General features: G+C 42.7%; 1 protein-coding gene across 8 annotated transcripts in view; it reads right to left on the bottom strand.

Moving 5' to 3' along the window:
* Window positions 1-17,213, bottom strand: part of ano5a (anoctamin 5a) — a 263,256-nt gene that overhangs the window by 28,454 nt on the left and 217,589 nt on the right. For all 8 annotated transcript variants that reach the window (XM_070899713.1, XM_070899709.1, XM_070899714.1 and 5 more), the window contains 2 exons: window positions 11,993-12,067; window positions 9,937-10,159 (listed from right to left, as the gene is read on the bottom strand). In XM_070899713.1, coding sequence (XP_070755814.1) covers window positions 9,937-10,159; window positions 11,993-12,067 — 298 coding nt within the window. The remainder of the gene's footprint in view (window positions 1-9,936; window positions 10,160-11,992; window positions 12,068-17,213) is intronic.

Below are 17,213 nucleotides of genomic sequence, written 5' to 3' on the forward strand. Positions count from 1 at the left end.
GGATAGTGCCACAGTAACCTTTACCTCAACGGACAGTGCGGTCCTGATGGTGCTGGCAGGCTGCAGATCCCCCTTGATGAGCTGACAAATTTCATCGATGACCTCCTTTTGGAAGCGCAACCTCCAAAGGCACGTGTTATCAGACAAGTTGAGGTAAGATTGCTTTTCCTTGTAAGCTCTTTGGCTGTAAAGTCTCCTCTTACGTCCATGCATTAGTCTGCGCTCTCTACGATTGACCCCTTCAGGAAACCCTTCACTTAACTCAAGCTCAGATGCTAGCAGTTCTGCATTTACAAGTAATGGCAGAGAAGATGCAGCCCCATCACTTTAATCACTATTAATTTCATTGTTTATATAAATGCCCTTTCTATGAAAATAAATGAAAATATAATTATAATTTAAAAAATATAACTTTAAATTTTAGTAGCTATATCTGTAAATTACACTTAATAACTCACAAATTACTAAGCACTCTTGTTTTAGCAGTCTTCTCCCTTCCTCCGATATTCAAAATGGCATCCATAGTGCCCAGTTCTGTGAGGAAAGCCCGGGAAAGCAACTGTTCCCCAGCAATGTTGTCGGCAAGTGATCAGCCCGGCGATGTGCCGAAAGTTGCACTGGGCGATGTGCAGGCAATCACCTCAGCGATCAGCCCGGCGATGTGCCGATAGTTGCAATGGGCGATGTGCAGGCAATCACCTCAGCGACCAGCCCGGCGATGTGCCGATAGTTGCACTGGGCGATGTGCAGGCAATCACCTCAGCGACCAGCCCGGCGATGTGCCGAAAGTTGCACTGGGCGATGTGCAGGCAATCACCTCAGCGATCAGCTCGGCGATGTGAGCCAAAAGTTGGGGGAAAATTTTCCAGCAATGTTCCAGCCTGAATTTCCACTTTTTTGTCAAAATGGACGATAAAAGGTCATTTTGCGCAATATATGGGCGATGTGAAGTGGAAAGTCTAGCCCAAGAAATAGGAGCAGGAGTAGACCATACAGCCCCTCGAACCTGCTCCGCCATTTAATAAGATCATGGCTGATCTGATCATGGACGCAGGTCCACTTCCCTGCCCGCTCCCGATAACCCTTATTCCCTTATCGATTAAGAAGCTGTCTATTTCTGTCTTAAATTTATTCAATGACTCAGCTTCCACAGCAATCTGAGGCAACAAATTCCACAGATATACAACCCTCAGTTCTCCTCATCTCAGTTTTAAATGGTCGGCCCCTTATTCTAAGATTATGCCCCCTAGTTCTAGTCTCCCCCATCAGTGGAAACATCCTCGCTGCATCCACCTTGTCAAACCTCCTCATAATCTTATACGTTTCGATAAGATCACCTCTTATTCTTCTGCATTCCAATTAGAGGCCCAACCTACTCAACCTTTCCTCATAAGTCAACCTCCTCATCTCCGGAATCAACCTCGTGAACCTTCTTTGAACTGCTTCCAAAGCAAGTATATGCTTTCTTAAATATGGAAACCAAAACTGTACGCAGTATTCCAGGTGTGGCCTCACCAACACCCTGTATAACTGTAGCAAGACTTCCCTGCTTTTATATTCCATTCCCTTTGCAATAAAGGCCAAGATTCCATTGGTCTTCCTGACCACTTGCTGTACCTGCATACTAAGCTTTTGTGTTTCATGCACAAGGATCCCCAGGCCCCGCTATACTGCAGCACTTTGCAATTTTTCTTTATTTTTTATTTTTTTTCTGCCAAAGTGCATGACCTCACTCTTTCCAACATTATACTCCATCTGCCAAATTTTTGCCCAGTCACTTAGCCTGTCTATGTCCTTTTGCAGGTTTCTTGTGTTCTCCAAACACATTGCTTTCCTTCCCATCTTTGTATCTTCAGCAAACTTGGCTATGTTACACTCGGTCCCTTCATCCAAATCGTTAATATAGATTGTAAATAGTTGGGGTCCCATCACTGATCCCTGAGGCACCCCACTAGTTACTGTTTGCCAACCCGAGAATGAACCATTTATTGCGACTCTCTGTTTTCTGTTAGTTAACCAATCCTCTATCCATGCAAATATATTACCCCCAACCCTGTGAACTTTTACCTTATGCAGTAATCTTTTATGTGGCACCTTGTCAAATGCCTTCTCGAAGTCCAAATACACCTGTTCTACTGGTTCCCCTTTATCCACCCTGCTCGTTACATCCTCAAAGAATTCCAGCAAATTTGTCAAACATGACTTCCCCTTCATAAATCCATGCTGACTCTGCCTGACTGAATTATGCTTTTCCAAATGTCCTGTTACTGTTTCTTTAATAATGGATTCCAACATTTTCCCAAATGTGAGATGTTAGGCTAACTGGTTTATAGTTTCCTGCTTTTGTCTGCCTCCTTTTTTGAATAGGGGCATTATTTGCAGTTTTCCAATCTGCTGGGACCTCCCCAGAATCCAGGGAATTTTGGTAAATTACAACCAATGCATCCACTATCCCTGCCGCTACTTCTCTTAAGACCCGAGGATGCAAGCCATCCGGTCCAGGGGATTTATCTGCCTTTAGTCCCATTATCTTACTGAGTACCACCTCCTTAGTGATTGTGATTGTGGTAAGTTCCTCCCCCCCCCCCCCCCCCCCATAGCCCCTTGACTATTCACTGTTGGGATATTTTTTAGTGTCCTCTACCGTAAAATATTTGTTCAGAGTTTCTGCCATCTCCATGTTCCCCATTACTAATTCCCCGGTTTCGTCCTCTAAGGGAGCAACATTTACTTTAGCCATTCTTTTCCGTTTTATATAGCTGTAGAAACTCTTTCCATCTGTTTTTATATTTCGTGCTAGTTTACTTTCAAAGTCTATCTTCCCTTTCTTAATTATTTTTTTAGTCATTCTTTGCTGGCTTTTAAAATCTTCCCAAGCTTCTGTCCTCCCACTAGTTTTGGCCACATTGTATGCCCTTGTTTTTAATTGGATACCATCCTTTATTTCTTTAGTTAGCCGTGGATGACTATCCCTTCTTTTACACCCTTTCCTCCTCACTGGAATATATTTTTCTTGAGAGTTATGAAATATATTCTTAAATGTATGCCACTGTTCATCAACTGTCCTATACTATAATCTATTTTGCCAGTCAACTTTAGCCAACTCTGCCTTGATACCTTCATAGTCTCCTTTATTTAAGCTTCGTACACTAGTTAGAGATCCAACTTTCTCACCCTCCATCTGAATTTGAAATTCAACCATGTCATGATCACACATTCCAAGGGAATCCTTTACTAGGAGATTGTTTATTAATCCTGTCTCATTACACAGGACCAGATCTAAGATAGTCTGCCCCCTGGTTGGTTCCGTTACATACTGCTCAAAGAACCCATCCCTATGAACTCTTCCTCAAGGCTACCCTGACCAATTTGATTTGTCCAATCAATAGAGGTTAAAATCACCCATGATTATTGCTGTTCCCTTTTGACAAGCCCTCACTATTTCTTGGTTTATGCTCCAACTAACAGAGTTGGTATTGTTAGGGGGCCTATAGACTACTCCCACCATTGACTTTTTCCCTTTATTATTCCTCATCTCCACTCAAACTGTTTCAACATCCTGATTATTTGAGCCAATATCGTTTCTCACTATTGCATTGATCCCATCCTTTATCAACAGAGCTACCACTCCTCCTTTTCCTTTCTGTCTGTCCTTTCAAATTGTCAAATACCACTAAATATTTAGTTCCCTGTCCTGGTCACCTTACAACCATGTCTCTGTAATGGCTATCAGATTAGATCCATTTGTATCTATCTGTGCTGTCAACTCATCTATTTTTGGTACGAATGCTACATACATTTAGACAAAGAATTTTACATTTGTTTTTTTACCCTTTTTTCCTGCTTGTTTCCTCTGTCCTTCAAATGTGGAAAAGTCACAAGATGGCAGTTTCTGTATTGGAGCCATCTTGTATAGTGTGTTTCTTAGTGATGCCATAAGAATATATCACATTGGCGAATGAGGATGGGATAAATATATTCCCTCGCTGAAATTTTTGTTGGTAGATAATACAGCCAACCAGAGAGACTTTGAGAGGTTCTTTGTGTTGTAGCAGCTAAAAATCCAAGGTAAATTTCAAGCACGCTTCGCTGAACTGCCAGAGTCCAGATGGCAGTGCCTATGGGAATAATTGGCTGCTTGGGTGAGTTCCATCACGACAGACGTTTGGAGCATACATGGATTGGCTAGAAATGTTTTTCACCGTAAATTGTATCGTCAAAAGTCCCCAATGATGAAAATTATAACTGGGTGATTTTAGAAAGGAAATAGGCTATATTCTTGTCTGAAGCTGGACCGAAGGTGTATGAAACCCTGAAAAATGTGCTAGATCCTGTGAAGCCAAGGGACGCGCCACTGACGGTGATTCTTGCTGAAAGTTATCCTATAAGAAGAGATCAATTCAATGACAAGGGTATCAGTAAGTACATGGTAGCTTTAAAAAAAGCTATTCATTCACTGTCATTTTGGAAACTTTCAGGACCGAGCATTGCATGACCAGTTTGTTCAAGGGATGAAAAATGAAGCAATCAGAAAAAACTGTTTCTGATAATGGGCCGCAATTATATTCAGAAGAATGTGCATAGTTTATGAGCAGAAATGGTGCGAAACATACCAAGGTTCCACTGTACCACCCTGCTTCAAATGGTGCACAGCAGAGCGCACAGTACATATTGTAAAACGTGCCCTCATCAAGCAAATATTGGATTCAAATCCAAGGAATTGGCAGTTGTCGTTAGATCACAAATTGACAAATTTTCTAATTACTTATCATAATACTCCTCATACAACTATTGGTAGAACACTAGCAGAGTTGTTTCTCAAATGACAGCCACGAACCAGGTTCTCTTTGTTAATGCCAAACCTGGCACAATCAGAAGAGAAACAATTAAGACAGAAAAAGAATCATGATAGAGGTAGAGTGAGAGAGAGAAGTGTGAAATTGAATCAGAAGGTTAGAGTGAAGAACCATCATCATAAATGGTTAAAGTGGTTACCAGGAAGCGTGGTGAAGATATGTGGCCCTCACAGATATTTGGTCAAGATTTTTGATCGTGGAAAGGTTAGGTTTGTTCACATTGATCATATTTTACCTACAAATTCGGAAGGAGTTGAAAGTTTGAATGATTCGATTATTTCTGATGAATCAGATAGTCTTATTACAAGTAGAGTACCAGTAGCATATCCTACATCAGATGTACTAGAAACAAGTCCACGAGAAAGTCAGAATTTAAGTCAGAGTCCGAGTCAGACAGACAAACAGTCTGAAGTTGTATTGAGTCCAAATGTGGATCAAGGGTTGCCCTTGGAGAAAAACTCTCCTCAGCCTCAGCCTAGAATGAGTCTAAGTTTTACAACAAGTTTGGTAAGTTCTATTGGGGAGCGAAGGTATCGTCTTCGATACAGAAAACCAGAGGTTGAGTTTGATTTGTAAATATGGCAAAATAAGTCTATATCTTTTGTTGTGTATAACATGCAAATTATGTATGATGATTATTTTGTTATGATTACTTCATTAATGGAGGGAGAAGTGTAATAGAACTTCCCCTAGTGGACTACTGTTCTACCTAGTGGACTACTCTGGTAGTGCAACTACAAATGTAAATACAATAAAAGGGTCATGTGGAAGTCACATGATGACAGATTTCTGTATTAGAGCCATCTTGTGTAGTGTGTTTGTTAGTGATATCGGAAGAATATATCACACCAACACTAACATTTAATGTGCAATCATAGAGGCTATTTTCATATATGGGTACAGTGGGTATGGTTATATTACTGGATTAGTAATCTAGAGGCTGAGAATAATAATCCAGTTCAAATCCCATCATGGCAGTTTGAGATTTGAAATTTAGTCGAAAAAAATCTGGAAACTGACCAGTCGTAAAAATCCAATTCTGTTCCTTAATGTCCTTTACAATACAATCACTACACCAGCAAAGACATGCTGATGCAGGCCAACTTGAACAACCTACCGCCAACCCATTTCAAATCTAGAAGGCCTTTCTGGACTGTCACCGAAGCCCTTCAGCGATCTCCCCTCAGCCTGGATGACCGATGGCAAAATGCTTGGAGGAACTGTGACATATGGAATGGATTCCTTATAACTTGAAGGATCAAGCCTTTCTCGAAAACAGTGGACAATCATCAACCGCCTCAGAACCGGTCATGGTAGATGCTGCCATCTTCTCGATAGATGGAAGATTAAAGCATCCCCATCATGTGACTGTGCAGCTACGAATCAGACCCTAGAGCACATCATTGAGCACTGCCCTCAGAGGCAGCCTACAAGATATCCACGCTGTTACACCAGAAGCTTTGGCCTGGATATCTGACTTAAATATTGACATTTGTTTTGCTACTACCATACAAAAGAAGAAGAATGTTCTTTAGGGAAGGATTCTGCCCACCTTACCCAGTCTAACTCCAGTCCCACATCACATGGTTGAATCTTAACTACCCTTTGAAGTGGCCTAGCAGCAGACTCAGGTTCTCCCTCTCGTCCACCTAGACCTGCTTGATTTGTCGGCGAACTGTCACTATTCATTTCATACCGAATAAACCGTGGCACACGCACAATGCATCATCTATGGGGTGGGTGGGGGAAGGTCAGGAACTTGTTGGGGAATAAGGTCAGGAATCCAGGTGGAGGGGGGGGGGGGGGGGAGGGGGGGGGAAAAGAGAAAAGATCAGGAACTTGGGCGCTGGAGGCAGGACCTTGTTTGGTGGGGGCGGGGGGGAAGACAGACTTAACCCGTGAGGGTGAGCCCCGTCTGCCCCAAGAGAACTCTGTTCTGTCTGCAGTCACCAATCAGAATGGTTCATAAGAACATAAGGATTAGGAGCAGGAGTAGGCCATTTGACCCTTCGAGCCTGCTCCGCCATTCAATAAGATCATGGCTGATCTGATCTTGGCTTCAACTCCACTTCCCTGCCCGCTCCCCATAACCCTTTATTCCCATATCGCTCAAAAATCTGTATCTCCACCTTAAATATATTCAATGACCCAGCCTCCACAGCTCTCTGGGGCAGAGAATTCCAGAGAAATTCCTCCTCATCTCAGTTTTAAATGGGCGGCCCCTTATTCTGAGAATATACCACCTAGTTTTAGTTTCCCCTATGAGTGGAAATATGCTCTCTGCATCCACCTTGTCGCGCCCCCTCATTATTTTATATGTTTCGATAAGATCACCTCTCATTCTTCTGAACTCCAATGAGTATAGGCCCACCTATCTTCATAAGTTAACCCCCTCATCTCCGGAATCAACCTAGTGAACCTTCTCTGAATAGCCTCCAATGTAAGGATATCCTTCCTTAAATAGGGAGACCAAAACTGCAGACAATACTCTAGGTGTGGCCTCACCAATGTCCTGTACAATTGTAGCAGGACTTCTCTGCTTTTTGTACTCTATTCTCCTTACAATAAAGGCCAACATTTCTGATTAGTTGCTGTGCCTGCATGCAAACCTTTTGTGTTTCATGCACAAGTACCCCAGGTAACATTGTACTGCAGCACTTTGCAAAATTTCTCCTTTTAAATAAGAATTTGCTTTTCTCTTTTATCTGCCAAAGTGGATAACCTCACAGTTTCCCATGTTATGCTCTATCTGCCAATTTTTTGCCCACTCACTTAGCCTGTCTATATCCATTTGCAGATTGTTGTGTTCTCCTCACAATTTGCTTTCCCACCCATCTTTGTATTATCAGCAAACTTGGCTACTTTACACTCGGTCCCTTCATCCAAGTCATGAATATAGATTCTAAATAGTTACAGCACCAGCACCGATCCCTGCGGCATCCCATTAGTTACTGTTTGCCAACCGGAAAATGACCAATTTATCCCAACTCTGTTTTCTGTTAGTTAGTCAATCCTCTATCCAAGCTAATATATTACCCCCAACCCCGTGAACTTTTATCTTGTGCAGTAACCTTTTATGTGGCAGCTTATCAAACACCTTCTGGAAATCCAAATACACCACATCCACTGGTTCCCCCTTATTCATCCTGCTCGTTATATCCGCAAAGAACACCAGCAAATTTGTCAAACATGATTTCCCTTTCATAAAACCATGCTGACTCTGCTTGACTGTATTATGCTTTTCCAAATGTCCCGTTATTGCTTCCTGAATAATGGACTCCAGCATTTTCCCAATGTCAGATGTTAGGCTAATTGGTCTATAGTTTCCTGTTTTCTGTCTGCCTCCTTTTTTAAATAGGGGCATTATATTTGTGGTTTTCCCAGCTGCTGAGACCTCCCCAGAATCCAGGGAATTTTGGTAGATTACAACCAATGCATCCACTATCTCGGCAGCCACTTCTTTTAAGACACTAGGATGCAAGCCATCAGGTCCAAGGCACTTGTCTGTCTTTAGTTCCATTATTTTACCAAGTACTACTTCTTTAGTGATAGTGATTGCATTAAGTTCCTTCCTCCCTATAGCCCCTTGATTATCCACTATTGGGATGTTTTTAGTGTCTTCTACTGTGAAGACCGATACAAAATATTTGTTCAAAGTCTCTGCCATTTCCCCATTCCCCATTATTAATTCTCCAGTCTCATCCTCTGGGGGACCAACATTTACTTTAGCCACTCTTTCTTTTTATGTACCTGTAGAAACTTTTGCTATCTGTTTTTATATTTTGTGTTAGTTTACTTTCATAATCTATCTTCCCGCTCTATTTTTTTTTAAAGTCGTTCTTTGCTGGCTTTTAAAAGTTTCCCAATCCTCTGGCCTCCGCCACATTGTATGCCCTTATTTTCAATTTGATACCATCCCTTATTTCCTTAGTTAGCCACGGATGGTTATCCCTTCTATTATAGTCTTTCCTTCTCATTGGGATATATTTTTGTTGAGAGTTATGAAATATCTCCTTAAACGTCTGCCACTGCTCATCAACCGTCCCACACTTTAATCTATTTTCCCAGTCCACTTTAGCCAGCTCTGCCTTCATACCTTTGTAGTCGCCTTTATTTAAGCTAACTGGTTTGAGATCCAATTTTCTTACCCTCCAACTGAATTTGAAATTCAACCATGTTATAGTCACTTATTTCTAAAGGATTCTTTACCAGGAGATCGTTTATTAATCCTGTCTCATTACACAGTACCAAATCTAAGATAGCCTGCTCCCTGGTTGGTTCCGCAATGTACTGTGCAAGGAAACTATCCCGGATACACTCTATGAACTCTTCCTCAAGGCTACCCTGGCTAATTTGCTTTGTCCAATTAACATGAAGGTTAAAATAGCCCATGGTTATTGCCGTTCCTTTTTTTACAAGCCTCCATTATTTCTTGATTTATACTCCATCCAACAGTGTAGCTACTGTTAGGGGGCCTAGAGTCTACGCCCACCAGCGACTTTTTCCCCTTATCTCCATCCAAACCGATTCAATATCGTGATCTTCTGAGCAAATATCATTTCTCACTAACTCGCTGATTTCATCATTTATTAACAGTGCTACCCTACCTCCTTTTCCTTTCTGTCTGTCCTTCCGAATTGTCAAATACCCCATAATATTTAGTTGCCAGCCTTGGTTACCTTGCAACCATGTCTCTGGAATGGCTAGCAGATCATACCCATTTGTATCTATTTGTGCCGTCAACTCATCTATTTTGTTACGAATGCTGCGTGCATTCAGATAAAGAGCTTCTAAATTTTTTTTGGTTCGAATTAAACTTTGCAAAGTAATTGATTTCGTAGGCAGGGAGGATCTAATCACACTTTCCAGAGAAACTGTTGGGTGTGTCCCATCCTCCAAGGAGACCAATCAGAATTTGATGTTGCAAATTGACATGTGGCATAGCAACCTGCAGCACTAAAAAGTGACCTTTAACATTGTAAATTAAGTCATTAGAACATTGTGTATAAAAAGGTGAACATGATAGTAAAGCATAAGACACATATTCTTGTAGAGAAATATGGCATAAGGAAAGTGTTACCAAGGTCCGTGATCCAGATTGCCACCCTCTCGTAGAAGTAGTTCAGGATCATGATGACGATGAAGTTCAGTATGGAGGCTGTGACAGATGTTACCATCTGGGGTGTAAGCAATGTGCCGATGTACTTAACCTCCTTCATATTCACAGTGATCTTGGCAAAGGAGGCGTACATCGAGAGGCGGTATACAATGACCGCAATGATACAGATCAGGATTAAAAAGATCTAAGCGGAAAGATAAACAATGATAGCACAGTTTAACTCACTGAATGGAAAGCTGAATCATAGCAGCCACTCTCAGTGCAGTCCCTTACTGCGCTGAGAGCAACTTCAGTGCGTTGCACACTCCCAAATTTGAGCTTCGCTGGGTCAGAAAGTTGTAGGTTCACACCTCACTCCAGGACATAAGCACATAACTTAAATGCTGCACTGAACAGCTTAAGCCTACAATTTTGTTAAGTGCCTGTATTCTCCTCCCTTATCTGGGGGATTTACTTAGTAAAAGTAATTATAGCATATGTTGTGGTGTAGAAACACCATATCAAACATGCCACCTGAAGCCCTTTCAAAAATAATCAAATAGAATCATAGAATGGTTACAGCACAGAAGGAGGCTATTTGGCCCAGTGCCGGCTCTCTGCAACAGCACTTCAGCTAGTCCCACTTCCCTGCCCTTGTCCTGTAGCCCTGCAAATTGTTTTCCTTCAGGTACTTATCCAATTCCCTTTTGAAAGCCACAATTGAGTCTGCCTCCACCACCCTTTCAGGCAGTGCATTCCAGATCCTAACCACTCGTTGTGTAAAAAAGTTTTTCCTCATGTCGCCTTTAGTTCTTCTGCCAATCACCTTAAATCTGTGACCTCTGGTTCTAGACCCTTCCGCCAATGGGAACAGTTTCTCTCTATCTAGACCCCTCATGATTTTGAAAATAGCTGCCAGTAACTGAAGGTTTTCAATGTAATTTTATATATAAACAAAGCCATACTTCACGGGATAGTCAGAGGAGCAGTTTGGAGCATGAGGCTGGAGCTGTGGGAAAATCAAAAAAAGCTAGCCACCATAGCAGCAGAATCAACAATGCGGAGGTTGAGACGGGCGAAATCCAGAGGTTGCGACGGGCGAGGAGCGGAGGTCGGGACGGGTGAGGAGAGGACGGACGAGGCACGGAGGGGCATAGAGGTCGGAGCCCAGAGGCGGAGCATTGTGGCCAAGACCAAGGGAAGGCGCAGCACGGGCCAATAGCGAGGCAGTGAGGTCACGAAGCTCACATTGCATGCTATGAATTCCATGTAGAGAGAGGTCCTGTGGGAAGGAGGAAGGAAGGAGGACAGGAGGAGTATGTTTGAGTTTGTGTGTTCATATTGGCACATGCAGTGGAGCCTGGTCTCCAGTCGTCTTGGATCCCCTTGCCACTGGACCAAGACCTTGCTCCGTCAAGCCCGTGTGGTGGCTGGTGTACATCGGCCACCCCACGTTAAAAGAATTCATGCACAGGCATCTTCCACCATTTAAAATGAGTTCATCAGTCACCTGAGTACTCATTTTTAGTGTGGAAGCAAGTCATCCTCAACCCCGAGGGACTGCCTATGATGAGGATGATGATATAATGAGCATTGACACCACGATAAATTGGCTGTGCACTGTTACTCAGCAAATTAAATCAAGAGAGATGGTGAGGGGGGGGAAAGTGGGTAAGGGTGCAGCGCGAAACAGGCAGTATCGCTCCAACCGCCTGTTAAAACACTTCACCCACTATTCGGTTCCGTGGACTTCAATAGAACGGAATATCGGGCATGTTGTGTAACAGCCGGAAAATGAAATTCAGCCAGTTGTGCACCCTACCCATTTCAATTTCACCCCATAATACATTATAAAGTAACATTAACATGTTTTAGCGGGACAGGGCAGAGAGAAGTTGAAGCCACTGGAATGCAAGGGGTGTAGGTGGATGGGAAGAATTACCACTAAAATGGGTGGAAACCCCGAACCAAAACTATCCCTTTGGTCTTCACCGCTTTTAACACGAGTTTGGTTTTGAGGAACTAAAAAGACACTCACCCAAAACAAGACTGTAGCCCCCGACAGACAAGAGCGAATTGCTTGGTTTGATACTGGGATGTAAGGTTCCAGTTCCTGAAACACATTAACATGTGTAAGCACAGTGCAAAAAAACTGCAGTTCTAAATGATGACATGACACAGGACATTGTGTGATATTTTCAGGGAGCTCACAGCACAAATAGCCTTAAGATGGCAGAATCTTCCAGAAGTCACCAGTCAGGTGACCTGGTCCCTTTAGCAGCACTGGCTGCAGTAACACAGAAGTCCACAGTGTGGAGCTACAGACATTACATTTCTCCCTCCTTAATGAAGTAGTAATTATAACAAACAATCATCATACATAACTTGCATGGTTTATACATAACAAAAGATATGGACTTATTTTGCCATATTTACAAATCAAGCTTAACCAATTGTTTTCTGTTTCGAAGAGAATACCTTCGCTCTCGACAGAACCTTCCAAACATGGTGCTGAATTTAAACTCATTCGAGGCTGATCCCGAGGAAAGTTTTCCTCCAAGGGATGCCCTTGATTTCCAATTGAACTCTCTCTAACTTCAGACTGTTTGTTTGCTGGACTCGGACTCAGACTTAAATTTTGATTTTCTCTTGGATTTGTTTCCAGTACATTGGATGTAGGATTTGCTACTGGTGTATCAAAACTATCTGATGAGTCAGAAATAATAGAATCATTCCCACCTTCAACTACTTCCACATCCGTAGGTAAAATATGATCAATATGAACAAACCTAACCATTATCAAACATCTTGATCAAATATGTGCGAGGACCACATATCTTCACCACTCTTCCTAGTAACCACTTTAAGCATTTATGGTGATGGTTCTTCACTCTCACCTTCTGACTTAATTTCACACTTCTCTTTTTTACTCTACCTCTATCATGATTCTCTTTGTGTCTTAATTGTGTCTCTTCGACGGACTGTGACAAGTTTGGTTTTAACAACGAGAATCTGGTTCGTGGCTGTTGATTGAGAAACAACTCTGCTGGTGTTCTACCAGTAGTTGTGTGAGGAGTATTATGATACGTAATTAGGAAATTAGCCAATTTGTGGTCCAATGACCACTGTCGTTTCTTTGGATTTGGATCCAACATCTGTTTGATGAGGGCACGTTTTACAATTTGTACAATGCGCTCTGTTGCACCATTTGAAGCAGGATGGTATGGTGGAACCTTGGTACGTTTCACACCATTTTTGCTCCTGAACTGTGCAAATTCTTCTGAACAAAATTATCGTCCATTATCAGAAACAATTTCTTCTGGGAGGCCAAAAGAAGAAAATAATCTTTGTAAGATGTCTAATGTTTGACTTGTTGTTATTTTCCACATTGGAAACACCTCGACCCACTTCAAATGGCCATAAATCACAATGAACAATTGTTGTCCTTCTAGCTCAGCAAAATCGATATGTAGCCTTTGCCACACTCTGGGAGGCCATTTCCATGGCTGGAATGGTACTGATGGTGGTTGCTTGCTTACCGATTGACATGTCGTACACTGACTGACGATGTACTCTATATCTTTATCAAGACATGGCCACCAAAAGTAACAGTGTGCAAAACTCTTGGTCAAGCACATTCCCAGGTACTAGTCATGGAGGTCTCCGAATAATTTGGACCTGAATGTATTTGGTATAATCACTCTTGCACCCCACATGATACAATCTTTATCAACTGATAATTCATTCCTACGAATGAAGAATGGATGAATATCTTTCTCTATTACCTGGTTTGGCCATCCATTTGCAATATAATCATACACCTTTGACATAACTGGGTCACATTTGGTTGCTCTACCAATCTCTTCAGCTATGACTGGCAGTTCATCCATGTATGAAAAATAGAACACTTCTTCCCTATCGGGTGTAACTTGTGATGGGGCAGGCAATCTAGACATAGCATCAGCATTACTGTGATCAGCTGATCGTCTGTAGTCAATATCATATGTATATGCTGACAAAATCAAAGCCCATCTCTGCATTCGGACTGTACTAATGTTGGAACTGGGGACTTTGGATGGAGGATTGCTGTCAGGGGCTTGTCGTCCGTAACGATGGTAAACTTACAACCATACAAGTATTTGTGGAACTTCTTGACCCCAAAAATTAATGCCAAAGCTTCCCTTTCAATTTGCACAAAATTACGCTCACTGGCACTGAGTGAGTGAAGCAAAAGCAATTGGTCTCTCCTCCCAATTACGTAATACATGAGAGATCACTGCCCCAACTCCATACAGAGAGGCATCACATGCTAGCTTGATCCCCTTAGATACGTCACAGTGAACTAACATGGTGCTCTCTACCAATTTGCTTTTACAGTCCTTGAATGCTGTATCGCATTCTTCTGACCACTTCCAATGTTTAATAGTTCATTCAGTGGATGTAATACTGTAGCCAAATTTGGTAGGAACTTCCCATATTAGTTCAAAAGACCCAAAAATGATCGAAGTTCAATGACATTCTTGAGAGTGGGTGCATTTCTGATTGCATCCAGCTTTCCCTTGGTTGGATGTAAACCATCTTTGTCTACTCTGTATCCTAAGTACTCCACTGAGTTTTGAAATAACTCACACTTGCGAGCAGACTCTCGTACTCTGTGCTCCTCTAGTCGTTTGAGGACTTCATTCAATATGTTATTATGAATTTGCCGATTTGGTGCTGAAATTAGTATGTCATCCAAATAACATACTATCCCTTCAATACCTTGCTAAATCTGGTTCATCACCCCTTGGAATATGACAGGGGCGGAAGACACTCCAAATGGTAGCCTATTAAATTGATATAGGCCTAGATGAGTATTTATAGTCAAGCTCCTCACATCGAGTTCAAGCTGCAAGTAGGCATTTGTAAGATTCAACTTTGAGAAAATCTGACCACCTGTCGGTGTTGTGAACAAAACTTCTATATTTGGCAATGTATTGGGGACATTACCCTCTAGAATCTGGTTTACGGTTACTTTATAATCACCACACAATCTGACCTTACCATCGGACTTAGGTACAACAACAATGGGTGCAGCCCAATTACATCAATCTATCTTAGAAATAATGTTCAGTCTCTAGTCTTTTGCGTTCTTTCTCAACTTTCTCCTGGAGTGCATATGGTACGGAACATGGCTTGCAGTAAACCGATCTATCGTCTTTCTGTACCCTGACACTCGCCTTGAATCGGACTGCCCGTTTCGCAGCGCACCTTTGGATAATTCTTGTTGACATCATCCTTTGACGCAAATCTCGTTGCAACACGAAAAATCTCACTCCAATCCAGCTTCAGTGATCCCAACCAATTTCTTCCTAGTAAGGTAGGCTTGTCTCCTGCCACTACTATTAGAGGCAAGCTCTGAAATTGATCCTTGTATTTCACCGGTACGGTGATACGACCTACCACAGGAACGTTCTCTGCCGAGTAGTCTCGCAACTCTATCTTGGATTTCTCCAATGGAAAATCATGCAATTTATCGAGGTATAGCGACTCCGGTACTACACTCACAGATGCACCAGTATTGATTTCCATGGGTATCTTGGTTCCTGCAACATCCATGTGGATTATGATACTTTTCGAATCGCTGTTAGTTAACCTCGTGCTACTGATGATGTTTAGCTCTAACATATCCTCGTCCTGTTGTTTTTCTTCCATGCTATGTAGTCTCTGGGGATTTTTACTCATAGCTTTGAGAGCCGGTTTACCCTTCAGTTGGCATGCCTTCGCAAGTTGCCTAGTTTTCCTGCAGAAGAAACAGTCTACTCAAAGTTGTCCATATGTGAAGGCAATGTGTTGTCCCAGCAGGACTTCAATGCTCTGTTACCACTGCCAGTTTCGGAGTCTTTGGGGCCCAAACACCTTTTACTTTTAACCTCCACCAACCTGTCCTCACCGCACAGCACTGCCCCCCAGTCATCAAGATCCAAGGCGCGGCCCTGGACACCATAGACCACTTCCCATTTCTCGGGAGCCTCCCATCAACAACAACAGGCATCGACGACAAGATCCAACACCGCCTCCAGTGTGCCAGTACAGCCTTTGGCTGCCTGAGGAAAAGAGTGTTTGAAGACCAGGCCCTCAAAACTGCTACCAAGCTCATGGTCTACAGGGCTGTAGTAATACCTGCCCTCCTGTATGGCTCAGAGACATGGCCCATGTACAGTACACACCTCAAGTTGCTGGAGAATATCACCAACGATGTCTCCGCAAGATTCTACAAATCCCCTGGGAGGATAGGCGCACCATCATCAGCGTCCTCGTCCAGGCCAACATCCCCAGCATTGAAGCACTGACCACAATCGAGTAGCTCCGCTGGGCAAGCCACATTGTCTGCATGCCAGACACGAGACTCCCAAAGCAAGTGCTCGACTCGGAGCTCCTTCACGGCAAACGAGCCAAAGGTGGGCAGCGGAAACGCTGCAAGGACACCCTCAAAGTCTCCCTGATAAAACGTGACTGACACCTGGGAGTCCTTGGTCCAAGACCGCCTTAAGTGGAGGAATTGCATCCGAGAGGGCGCTGAGCACCTCGAGTCTCATCGCAGAGAGCATGCAGAAATCAAGCGCAGGCAGCGGAAAGAGCGTGCAGCAAACCAGTCCCACTCACCCCTCCCCTCAACGACTATCTGTCCCACCTGTGACAGAGTCTATGGCTCTCATATTGAACTGTTCAGCCACCAAAGAACTCATTTCAGGAGTGGAAGCAAATCTTCCTCGATTCCGAGGAACTGCCTATGATGATGATGATGATTTTTAACCTGCAGGCGATTCACCTCGGTTGTCTGATGAATGAAAATAGTATGAAATTCACAGGAATATTGGTCGGCCATGTTCATTGACATAGCTGTCTGACAATCAATAGTCAAGTTAGGCATTGTCAATAACTTTCTTCTGATCGCATCATTTTTCAACCCACAAACAAAGCGGTCACGCAATGCTCGATACTGAAAGTTTACGAAATTACAGTGAATAGATAGCTTCTTTAATGCTACAATGTACTCACTGATATTTTCTTTGATTAACTGATCTCGTATTCCGAAATAATAACTTTCAGCAATTTCCAAGGACTTGGGGATGTAGTGCTGTTCTAACTCTGCTTAAGAGTTGTGTCCTTTGGCTTGACAGGCACAAGCACATTTTTCAAGGTTTCATACACCTCGGACTCTGCTTCAGTTAAGAAAATAGTCCTTTGTTGTTCCAACACCACCCGGTTATGGTTTT

Source organism: Pristiophorus japonicus, chromosome 14 (assembly GCF_044704955.1).
Source record: "Pristiophorus japonicus isolate sPriJap1 chromosome 14, sPriJap1.hap1, whole genome shotgun sequence".
NCBI classification, from domain to species: domain Eukaryota; kingdom Metazoa; phylum Chordata; class Chondrichthyes; family Pristiophoridae; genus Pristiophorus; species Pristiophorus japonicus.